Source organism: Panicum hallii, chromosome 7 (assembly GCF_002211085.1).
Source record: "Panicum hallii strain FIL2 chromosome 7, PHallii_v3.1, whole genome shotgun sequence".
In the NCBI taxonomy this organism is placed as follows: domain Eukaryota; kingdom Viridiplantae; phylum Streptophyta; class Magnoliopsida; order Poales; family Poaceae; genus Panicum; species Panicum hallii.
The window spans coordinates 42712503-42724770 of record NC_038048.1 but is presented as its reverse complement, the minus strand read 5'-3'; the positions used below and the strand labels follow the sequence as shown (position 1 = coordinate 42724770).

Sequence of the window (12268 nt, the reverse complement as noted above, 5' to 3'; positions counted from 1 at the left end):
TAGCGCAGGCAACACTTGCCCGTCTTGTTCGCCCATAAACCCCAGAATCCAGCTTCCTCCCCCAGTCTCCAACCTCGCCGCCGCCGCCTCCCACACCTTCCGCCATGGCGAAATCGTCATCGGCGACGGCGTCCGCGTCTGCCACTAAGAAGCGGCGTTCCAGAGGTGGGACTCTAACCCTAGATGAGGTGAAGGCACTGGGCCGCGAGCTCCTCTCATCGCGCGCCCACCTCAACCACGCCCCCGCCCTCCTCGCGCTCCTCTCCCCCTCCGCGCCGCTCGACCTCGCCCTCGAGGCGCTCATCTCGCTCCAGTCCTTCTTCGTCCCGCTCATCCCCTCTATTCCCTCCGCCTCTGCGGCTGCCGCCGCGGGTGATGCGGGCAGCGACCCCGAGCTCGTTTTCGGGGCCTGGCTTCGTCAGCGGTTCGACGAGCTCGTTGCCGCGCTAGTCGAGCTAAGCGTGTCTACGCACAGCGATGACGCGATCAGAGTGAGTCTTGAAGTTGTTATTAGCATATTATCTGGTGTGTCGAGGAATTAATTGAACTGGCAATTGAGCTTACATTTTGTGCCTGTAGGATGTAGCACTGGATGCTCTCATGGATTTCGTGAAGCTGGGAAAGGACGGGAAGTTCCAGTCGGCAATTTACCACAAGTTTCTCCACGCTGTCGTGAGTTTCTCTTCTCTTATAGCATACAGCTGCTCGGTTCTAGCCTTTGAATGTATAGGTTTCCCATATTATCGATGAGATTGCTCTGTGTAAGAACTGAGCTCCAATTTTGCCAAGTTCTGTTTGTTTCTGCTCAGTATAGCTCTGCTTGCAGACATGAGTAGTGACCGAGTGTCAACTGTTTAGTTTAGCGTTTGATCTTATGTTCCCATTTTTGGGCAGGTCCATGCTTCTGATTCCGTTGATCCTTTGTTAGAGTTGCTTGGGTCGAAGTACTTCAAATACACTGATGTTTGGTAAGTTGTGAGCGCATTTTCAATTTGTTACTTGTTTTTCTTTTTCTCAACATGTGCTTATTTCCATCCACCTGCTCCTGCAGTTACTTTACTTACACTAGTGTAGACAAGATCGCCAACAATCTGGGGAGTAAAACCACCGGTAGTCCCTCAGTCTTCGTTTCATCAAAATAATAGCATAGTTCGGCCTCTCTACTAATTAGTTACCTTTTGTTGTTCTGTTCAGACTCTGGAAAAGATGCCTTGCAGAATGGAAGTGATGGGTCAGAAAACAAGTATACTTTCTTTTACAATACATATCTTAAACCTTAAACTGTTGTTTGATCCTTGCAAAAACAACTTCAGTTATTCTCACACACTCAAACTCACCATGAGATCATGTAAAACTGCATTTCTGTGCCATATCTAATGATGTATTACAAACACATGCACAACAAATGCAGCTCATGCTTCCTTTTAAAAGACCATGGTATGAAAGTCTTGTGTTTAGGTGTTAATTAATGTTCCAGTACTAGCTTCGTGGTTTTAGGCAATTAACATGTTAGGACAAAGCTGTGTTGATTACTTGATCTGTTGCTTGTATTTCATCCTGCACTTCTGCATTCAAGTCATTTACAGGAAGCTGTATGTGATATAGTTTTTAGCTCTGGAAAGTCAATCTGCAGCTTATGATCGTTGATGTGGATTATTTACAACATGATCGTGCATTGTGTCAGCAAAAAACCATACAACCCCTAATATGTGATGGCTGCATTGACGCCTTTGAACATCTTCATTGGCTTATACTTTTATGTCTTATCATATTTTTCTCCTTGCATAACAGAGGTGCTATTTTTGTACACAACATATACAATCTTTTGGCTCATGTTCCTGTGATGGATTACCAACAGGATTCAACATTTGAAATGTGGAGTACTGTTGGTGAGTATTTCTTATTTGTTTGGTAGTCTCAATTTGGCTGTCATCTACAAGAATGCATGAAATACTATTTCATGTATTCTTTTGTACCTAGAAATGTGGAGTGCATGCAATGCTTGAAAAGCATGTTTGTACATGTTCATGCATGCATGCACTAAGGTGTGATTAGTGTTCTTACTCTTGGCTTTTGTTTTTTTGCTTCTGAAGGCCTGTCTGCTAAAGGAGAAAAAGACTCTTCTAAGGTACTCTATATATACTTCAGAAAGTAAAGTGACATTTTTCAGCTTAGGCTCAAAATTTCTGGATATTAAGCGTTGAAGTTCTGTAGGACTCTTCTTCTACAACACACATCAAGAAAAAAATAAAATTGAAGTTCACCAAAGCATGGCTATCTTTTCTCAAGTTACCACTACCACTTGATGTGTACAAGGAGGTAAAGCTGTTCTCATCCAGTACTTAGATGAAAATATTTATTCTCTACTTTTTGTTTGTCTAAGTTATGAGTTCATTGTTGGTATGGTTTCCTGCCTTGAGTTATGTTTTTTTTGACTTGCAGGTCCTTGCTTCAATTCATCAAAATGTCATTCCTTCAATGTCGAACCCTGCCATCTTATGGTAGGTTGTGGGATTTCTTTATTATTTGCGTACTATTTCAACATTTTACCGACAGACATCTTGTCACCTGTATGTTTTTTTTTCCTGCTGCAGTGATTTCTTGACTAGATCATATGACATTGGTGGCGTTATCAGTGTGATGGCCTTAAGTGGCCTTTTCATTCTTATGACACAACACGGTCTGGAATATCCAAAATTCTATGAAAAGCTTTATGCACTACTGACTCCTGCTGTTTTTATGGCAAAACACCGGTCAGTGTTCTTGCAAGTAAGTGGGAAAAGGATGACCTGCCTCATTATGGTTCCTCTTCAAGTATGGTAGATCAGATTTCTTATGACGAATCACTTCTCAAAAGGGTCATAAAGTTCCACTCTAATGTGAACATGTTTTATCAAGGTCTTAAAATAACTGGAGCCATCCACACATTCATATTTTTATAAATCCTGCTCTAGAGCATTGCATCCATGCCCCTACCTGGATTGCCAGTTTAGGTTGTAACTGTTTTTCAGGTGGAACAATCATGAAATGTACCATCTTAATGTGGACTCTAGCAGCTGGCAGAAATAATTATCCATGCACAAGTAACCTACCAACTGTGGTAGACTAATCTAGTAGTTTATCAGTTACTCCTGATGCTTGACAAACCTGAGAAACACCTAGAAACATACAAGTTATCCATAATACATGCTGCTGAATCTTAAAATCGAATTTGCTTTCTTCTTTTGTAAGTATTGTCATCTTATTCTTACCTTTTTAGTTTTGGCTATCATGCTGACATATGACTTGTTTTCTTGCAGCTTCTCGACACATGCCTGAAATCTTCTTATCTTCCTGCATATCTTGCTGCTGCTTTTGCAAAAAGATTGAGCAGACTTGCTCTTTCAGTTCCACCAGCTGGAGCTCTTATTATTATTGCTTTAATTCATAATCTGCTGCGGAGACACCCCTCAGTTAATTTTTTGGTCCATTGGGTATGTTAACTGATTCCAATGTGCATACATTGCTGTGCAGGCTTTGAGCTAACATATTTACTGCAGCCCTGCAAGTATGCCCCTTTTGTTGTCTCACTAGATAATTCTAATGCTATGGATTATCTTTCAGGAAGTGGATGAAAATGACAGCAATGCCAAAGAAGAAGCTAGCCAGCCTAAGAAGATTGGTGCTGACCCTTTTAACAATGACGAGGCGGACCCTGCAAAATCTGGTGCAATGCGTAAGTAATTAATGATATTGAACATATGTTGTCTCACTTTTTTTCTTCGGTTCTGTCCCTTAGAATCTCTAAGTGACAAGCAGTCACCTGGAAAATCATTCTCTGAGCTCAAGTTAAGCTTCTGTCTGTCTCAAAGTATGGTTTTTTTAAAGATAACCAGCTTGATGGTTAGATGAAAGAATGAGGCTAAAACAAGAAATAATTCTGAAATAGAAATGGAAAAAAGTAGACCTATATGCATGAGTTCCCATTTTTTTTGGGACATTCTTTTTGTGGTATACTAACACCTAATAAACCTACTATGAAGCATAGCTAGAACCTATAGTTTTCTTAAAAGAATATATAACTTGGCTCATATGGTGCCGATGCATTTTTCTATGTCTTTTATTCATTTATTTTGATTAATAATGTACTTCTACCTTTAGTGCTAAAATTTTTATTGGTTCACCTGCTATAAATTCCTTTCGTTAGACCCACCTTGTATGGCATTTTGGGACCCAACTAAATGACTGTTCTACATCGTGGTTTTTGAGTGGTGTGATAATGACAGTTATCGCATTTGCTGTTCTTCTAAATTTTTCAGTCTGAACTCTGAAGCTACATCCATAACAAGTAGTCTTATAAATGAACTGCAAGTTGATATGCTAGTGTGCTTACATACTTATGTCAACACACATTCTTTCATAATGATACTTTTTTGGATTGATTCATGTGTATCATATATTATATTTGTTTGTGTGCTACAGGAAGTTCTTTGTGGGAAATAGACACGCTCCGACATCATTACACTCCTGCAGTTTCTAGGTAACAGGAAGGAAATTTGTTATCCTGATTTATGTGCACTTTCCTTTGTTCATTTTCTTGAGGTACTCTCAGATTTGTCGCATCACTTGAGGAGGATCTCACTGTCCGGGCCAAAACTACTGAGATGAAAATAACGGACTTTAGTTCAGGCTCTTATGCAACAGTTTTCAGGGACGAGGTATGCCTTCACTACCTTCAACCATATTTTCACTGGATTTTTGGATGCATATCCACTGTCTACTAACGTATCATGGATGGATGAGGTACTGCTTTTATCTAATAATTTGTGTATCATGAAGTAAGTCACTTATCCCATCTGTTGCGCTGGAATGGAATGTCTGGGTTTGGTTGTGGGGCATGGCAATTTTTAGGTGCTTTAGCGAAAATTTCAGCAGTAATCAGTTCCTTATCAAACACATAGAAGTGAACAATTTTTGGCCCCTGCCAGTAGTATGCAACAGAAGAGGATATATATTACTGCCTGGTTCATGCATAAATATGGAAAATCATTAGATGTGTCTGATAGTCTAAACTTCGTCCACCAGAACCATCTCTTGCCCTTAGTTTAACTTGTCTCTGTAGAGAAGTCCAAGCCAGAGCTGAATTTGCATATTATCCGTTGCCGTTTGAGTGTCCATTATTAATTATCACTAGGAATTTCCCGGAAAATTCACAAATTTTGAATTTTGAATTGTAGGTACGGCGACGGATAAAACAGGTCCCCCTTGCATTCTACAGAACCACGCCAACTTCACTATTTCAAGGATCAGATTTTCCTGGATGGACCTTCGAGGACCAATCAAGTAGCAACGTAGGAACTATTGTAGAAGCCAATGAAACAATCGAGACGGTAGGGGCTAGCGACAGCACACCATCCAAAAGGTTGCGGGCGGAGGCCTGAGAAGGAGGTCCGGAGTGATCTCCAGGCGGTTGGCTTGTAGTTTGGTTTCCTAAAGTTATCTCTAGGAATCTTCGGGTGTTGTAACATAAGTTTTGAGCTGAAAGGGAAATTACTTTTTATTGCAACTAATGTAAGATGTAAGCTTGATTGCCAATTATAGAGGAAATATCATTTCAGCTTACTCAAAACGTTCACATAGTGGATAAGCTGGGGCATTATTCTGTTGTTCGGCTCCTATTGCTTTCCAATAATGCTCACGTGGTTTTGACCTTTTCTAACCGTATGGTGTCCGTCTCTAAAACAGGGGTTGCGATGGTGCTGCTAGGAAAAGGCAGGCAATACAAAAGCAGTAGATTTCAATCCTTTCCTAGAAGTTATTAGTGATCTTGACCCAATGATTAAGGAATGAGGGAGTTTGATCAGGGCTCTTCTGTAGATTTCAACGTCAGTGGACAGTGGATGTGATAGCTGGGCCCAACGTCGTCTACAGTGGTCTATTGTTTGTGACCAGCTCGCTGCACGGCTGCACTGCACCGATGTTGCTTCTTTTGGCCCTCCCAGGGATGGCATGTGGACATGGGTTGTCAAGGTACCTGGTCCACCCAATGACCCAAACGCTCAAGTTCGATATCCTCAGGTGCCAGCACGCCCGTTGGAAAACATCTCACTTATATCTTTGAACAGAAACGCTCAACCAATGGACATGACGGGATTTTCGGCAGGTACGCAGATACTCTATTCACAGATACGTACGAAGTCGCATTTTTGAAGTGATGTGGAATGTAGCTGCATCTGAGTTCTCAACTCTGTGCCTACTCCTAGTCACATGTTCGACATGAGGATCTGAATATTTCTGGAATAAAAAAAAATATATGTCTTGCTGACCTGTTTGTTCATATCAGGTCGGAATTATGACATCTAGGCACTCCAAGTATCTTGGTTTTTCCTGAGCAAACTGGACGCCAATATCTGGGGAAATATAAGCTCCAATAAGCTGTAAGGATAGCCTTGACGAATTTAAGCATGTGTTTCGGTGGCGTGCATTCTTCCATAGTTCCAGGGCCACCAGGAAGCTTGTTCTCGTTCACACGGGCCACCGGTGCCTCACATCTATCTCGTGCCATCGGAGTGGAAGCAACTGGCTGCTCCAGAGCCATCGGTAAGAGGAACCATGCCTCAACTCACAAAAAGAAAACGAAAAAGGGGGAGGTTCCAGGGGTGGGGCAATAATTTGCGAATCTGCATGCTCCACGCTTTTGCATCCACCCAGTTGTTTTCTCCAAAAGGAGATTTAGTCCCATGTCTGCTTCATAGCTGATCTTCTTGCCCCTCGAGCTTATATAAAGAATTCTGAGGTCAAGCCCCCATTCTCAGTTCATGCTTAGGTTTCTGTTCTAATACTGATTGTTATTCCATTTACTCATGGGCAAGTCTTAAGGTGAGAGCTTGCTTCATTTCCGTAGCTCCTTAGGGTCAGAATAGCATATTTTAAATTTTGTTTTGTCTATGTTTTTCCAGTTTTTCTTTGTTTCTTTTATGGAATTCCCCTTTTTACTCCACCAGGAGTGTCTATTTCTTTTGCTCTTGATCCCCAAATTCATATCGATGCGCGATATATCCTCCCCACGTACCTAATATTCATTCCAAATTGTAATCTGTGGCTGTAGTTCATCATGTAAATGCCTGAATTTTCCTTGAAGAATAGTTTTGTATTTTGGGTCGTTAGATAATGAAAGTATCTACCTAACAGGCATCATTTTGAAATTTCCTTTTGGTTCTTCAGTGCATCTGATGTTGAGCTGAAGGGTGGACTCTTAAACAACACCTCAGTAATCCTTTGGAGTCTGGACTAAACATGAAGTCCGTGCTCCATATTTTGGGTATTTTCAGTTGTCTGTGCTCTTGTGCACTTGGGCACAATGTTTCTATGGGACCTGATGCCGTGAACGTTGGACTTCTTTGCACATTCAATTCGACTATAGGGAGAGTTGCAAAGGTTGCCATTGCTGCTGCAGTCAATGACATCAACAATGATCCGAGTATTCTCTCGGGCACAAAGCTGGTTGTTCAGATGCAAGATACCAATTACAGTGGCTTCATTGGCATGGTTCAAGGTACTCCTTTGATGTCTCTGCATTTTTATTTGAGCAAGGTCTCTGCCATTGAACCAATAACACTTACATTTATGAAAAAAAATATACAATCCACATGGTACGTTAGGACTGACTCCTTATCCCTTCGTCTTGCTTAGCCTTGAAATTCATGGAGAAAGATACAGTTGCAATCATTGGCCCACAATCTTCAGTCGTTGCGCACGTCATATCCCATGTTGCAAACGAACTTCAAGTACCTTTGATGTCTTTTGCTGCAACTGATCCTACTCTCACATCGCTTCAGTATCCTTTCTTTGTGCGTACCATCCACAGTGATCAATTTCAAATGGCTTCGGTTGCAGACTTAGTTGATTACTATGGGTGGAGGATGGTGACAGCAGTATATATTGATGACGATTATGGAAGAAATGGCATATCCTCCTTAAGCGATGAGCTTGCCAAGAGGAGACTGAAGATCTTGTATAAAGCTGCAATTAGGCCAGGAGCGAAGAAGAGTGAAATGGCTGCTGTACTGGTCAAAGCCGCGATGATGGAGTCCCGGGTTTTTATACTGCATGCACATGATGACTCTGGACTTGCTGTGTTATCATTAGCATACAATCTTACCATGGCATCCGGTGGATATGTCTGGATTGCAACAGATTGGCTTGGTGCAGTCCTCGATTCTTCCCCACGTCTTGATAGTAGGTTACTGAGCACAATGCAGGGTGTTCTCACATTGCGTCAGCACACAGAAAATACCAATAGGAAGAAGACACTAGCTTCTCGATGGAGCACACTCGTTAAGGAGGATAAAGGTGGTGGCACGTTCTTGCTCAATGCCTATGGCTTTTATGCTTATGATACTGTCTGGATGCTTGCTCATGCGTTGGATGCATTTTTCAATAGTGGTGGAAACATTTCCTTCTCTCCAGACCCCAGACTGCATGCAGTTGCAGGAGGAGCTTTGAATTTTGAAGCATTGAGCGTCTTTGATGGGGGGATGCTATTGCTAGAAAGAATTCGCGAAGTAAAGTTCATGGGTGCAACTGGCCCTGTAAAATTGGATTCAGATGGTAATCTTATCCACCCTGCGTATGACATTATAAACATAGTAGGGTCTGGTTTGCGGACAATTGGTTATTGGTCCAACTATTCTGGGTTGTCCATTATGTCCCCTGAGACTCTTTACAAGAAACTACCCAATGGCACTATTGAAAATCAGAAACTCCACACTGTGATCTGGCCAGGCGAGACTATAACAAGGCCCCGGGGATGGGTATTCCCTAACAATGGAAATGAGCTGAGAATTGGAGTCCCAGATAGGGTTAGTTACCATCAATTCGTATCATTTGACAATCAAACTGGATTGGTGGATGGGTTCTGTATTGATGTGTTTGCTGCTGCAATGAACTTGTTGCCGTACCCAGTGACTTATAGGTTTATACCTTTTGGCAACGGCCGTGAGAATCCAAGCTATACTCAGCTTATCAATCAAATTGTCACAAATGTAAGTTCTGTTTCTTAAATGAACATTTTATGGTTAGTATGGTATGAGTCACTAAGTCATGTTATAACAGTCATCTTTTTTCTTTATGTCTAGGAATTTGATGCTGTTGTTGGCGATGTAGCTATTGTCACAAATCGGACGAAGGTTGTTGATTTCACCCAACCGTATGTTGGGTCCGGGCTTGTCATACTTACCTCTGTTAAGAAGCAGAGCTCGAATGGATGGGCTTTCCTGCAGCCATTTACCATCAGAATGTGGTCCGTGACAGGAGTGTTCTTTCTGATCGTAGGAGCTGTGATTTGGTTGCTCGAGCACAGAATCAATGATGACTTCCGCGGTCCTCCAGTGAATCAAGTTATTACTGTTTTCTGGTAAGGTCCAACTGTCTAACACGTATTTAATTTGTGTAATCAAAGACGAGTTGGAAGGATAATCCAATCAATTTTGCTTGCTGAAAACATTTCTCTGCTTCTTCTGCGTAGGTTTTGGTTACTTTTAACATGCTATATTCTCTTTGCAGGTTCAGTTTCTCAACTCTGTTCTTTGCCCACAGTAAGTGAAATGCAGCCCCACATTTCTGCATAGGAATAAAGAAGAAAACTCCCCCGAACAAGCTCAAAAGAGTCACTCTGCATCTTCTATTTTTACAGGAGAGGACACCAGGAGCACGCTCGGGCGTTTCGTGATCATCATCTGGCTCTTCGTAGTCCTGATCATCCAGTCCAGCTACACTGCCAACCTGACCTCCATCCTCACCGTGCAGCAGCTCACGTCCCCGATCAGGGGCATCGACAGCCTGATCGCCAGCGACGAGCCGATCGGGTTCCAGGTCGGCTCCTTCGCCGAGAGCTACCTCGTTCACGAGCTCGGCGTGTCCCCGTCGCGGCTCAGAAAGCTCGGCTCTCCGGACGAGTACAAGGCCGCACTGGACCTGGGCCCTCGCAAAGGAGGCGTCGTGGCCATCGTCGACGAGCGTCCGTACGTCGAGCTCTTCCTGACCCAGCACGACAAGTTCGCGGTCGTGGGACCCGAGTTCACCAAGAGCGGCTGGGGCTTCGTGAGTCGCGATTCCACTCAACCTTTTATTTTTGCCTGATGCAATGCAAGCGTTTCTGATGATCCCACGGCTGAGCGCTCTCGTTGGACGTCCGGCAGGCGTTCCCGCGGGACTCGCCGCTGGCGGTGGACCTGTCAACGGCGATCCTGACGCTGTCGGAGAACGGCGACCTCCAGCGGATCCACGACAAGTGGCTGTCGACGGGGCCGTCGTCCACCACCGCCGACCTGCAGCAGGACCCGGACCGGCTGCAGGTGCAGAGCTTCTCGGCGCTGTTTCTCATCTGCGGCGCGGCGTGCGTCGCCGCGCTGGCCATCCACGCCTGCGTGCTCGTCCGCCAGTACTCCCGCCACGTCGCCGCCGAGCAGGCCGCGCTGTCCGGGGGCGGGGCCGCCGGCGACGGCGCCGCCATCTCCCGATCCGGCCGCCGCAGCGGGCTCCGGTCGTTCCTGTCCTTCGCCGACCGCCGGGAGCCGCAGCTCCAGAGGGGCTCCAAGGACCCCGCGGCGCTGGGCGCGTCCGGCTCCAGCAGCGGCGTCAGCAGCTTCACGTCGAGCAACGCCAGCATGTCGTCGAGGTAGCCACGCCACGCCCGCCGTTCCAGGTCCCGTGCGCGTACGCACGCGTAGGCCGTAGAGGCAGGCGTAGATGGCCGTAGCGGCACTGATTTCTACCGTACCTGGGTGGGTGCACGAACGGGTCCCGTGTCCAGGGGCGCAGTGAATTTGGATCTCCGTGTGCTGCGGAATTGTAGAGTTGTGTGTAAAGCAGCTGCACATGGGGGGATAAATGTCGGATCCTAGGCACGTGATTAGGAAAGCAACCAGTACAGTGCTGTACATGAACTTTTACCATCCTGTAGCCGTCACCTTCACCCGTGTAAAGACAAAGTTACCGCGGCGCGGCGGCACCGGCCGCTCGACGCGAGTTCAGCGGCGTGGCCGCCTTGCTACCCGGCCGCGGCCGGCCACTCCGCGCACGGCGCACCTCGCGCCAGTGCCGAGTGAACCCCGCAACTGCAAAGATTCTTGGGGGCCGGGCCGGAACCGTCCTAGTCGAGAGCGAGGCAACGGCGGACCAACCCCGCGATGAATTTGCGGCAACGGAAATGTCTCGGTCGGTGCGTGGGCGCGGTTGGCAGTTGAGCGAGCGCGCCCTGTGGCCCGGCACGCGAACGGCGAGGAGGCCGTAGTCCCAGAGCGCGTGTCGTTTGCGCGCCGAGCGTCCTTGCTTTGGCATTGGCACGGAGCGGACGGTCGGGCTCGCCTGCCGGTCCGGCGTACAGCTCGGCTGGCCCACCGTCTGCTGAAGGCTCGCTCGGTTCGTCATGAATGGCCCCCAGTAAAAATTTAGTTTGTGTTCATCTGATGGCCCTGGACTCGATAGCGGCATGAACGAACGAACTGGACAGCTTCTGCTTCTCGCGACAGTAATCATGGCCGTCATGAGATCTGCGCGTGCGCGTGCATGGGACGACGAGGGGCGAGCATGATCACAACACATGGACATGCATGCATGCCTCCTTTTCTTTTCTCTCTCTCGTGCTCGTCGACCGCCATTTCTTTCTTTGGAAGTCAGGTTAGTTGACACTCATGAGTAACCTCGTGACCGTGAGCTGTCCGTACTCCTGGGGCTAGCTGGTTATAAATACGTACACGCGTACTTTTCTACTGTTGTAGATACTTGATAGCTGTATGATGGACAGCGGGGAGCAAATGCATTCGATCATGCGCTGTACTGTACATACCATACCGGGCTGTGAATGAGCGGGTATTGGGAGCTGTACATTATTTACTATACTCCATATACTGTGCTCCAAAAAAAGAAATTAGTTCTGGGCTGCAAATTAAAAAGGATCTGAAAAAACAACCAGAAAAAAAAAGTCTGAACAGAGAACACGCCAGGTCGTGAGCCAAGCCAAGTTTGGCCGCAACGCATCCCAACTGAATGCTGAGCGCACGAAATCCCAACACTTGAGGACCTGAAACGGCCCGATCAACGCCGAAGTCTCCGTGCCGGATTATTCGCAGCAAGTCTCACATGCCCATCTTCGCCGGTGCGACGTCATCCACCGGCGATTTGTTAAGAACGAAAGCGAAACAATTCACATGCCTACACCAACACTACACCACTAGCAGTAGTAATTTACGCAGCAGAGATTCTCGAAACAAAGAATAGTACTAACAGG

The 12268-nt window shown here is 45.7% G+C and overlaps 1 protein-coding gene across 1 annotated transcript; it reads left to right on the top strand.

Moving 5' to 3' along the window:
• Nucleotides 1-39: 39 nt before the first annotated feature.
• LOC112900823 (glutamate receptor 3.1-like) lies at nt 40-10970 on the top strand. The gene is made up of 21 exons (XM_025969616.1): nt 40-491; nt 580-672; nt 895-968; nt 1052-1110; nt 1195-1243; nt 1792-1889; nt 2094-2128; nt 2215-2319; nt 2443-2501; nt 2595-2769; nt 3300-3473; nt 3604-3715; nt 4462-4519; nt 4592-4697; nt 5217-5418; nt 7220-7534; nt 7672-9023; nt 9117-9394; nt 9544-9575; nt 9674-10080; nt 10179-10970. The coding sequence occupies exons 1-21, from the start codon at nt 105-107 to the stop codon at nt 10659-10661; spliced, it is 4653 nt and encodes a 1550-aa protein (XP_025825401.1). The 5' UTR covers nt 40-104; the 3' UTR covers nt 10662-10970.
• The last annotated feature ends 1298 nt before the right edge of the window (nt 10971-12268 follow it).

Coding starts and splice junctions, on each gene's coding strand:
- LOC112900823 (XM_025969616.1), top strand. CDS start 105: ATGGCGAAATCGTCATCGGCGACGGCGTCCGCGTCTGCCACTAAGAAG. Junction 7,535..7,671: donor CTTCATTGGCATGGTTCAAG/GTACTCCTTTGA, acceptor CGTCTTGCTTAG/CCTTGAAATTCATGGAGAAA. Junction 10,081..10,178: donor CCAAGAGCGGCTGGGGCTTC/GTGAGTCGCGAT, acceptor GACGTCCGGCAG/GCGTTCCCGCGGGACTCGCC.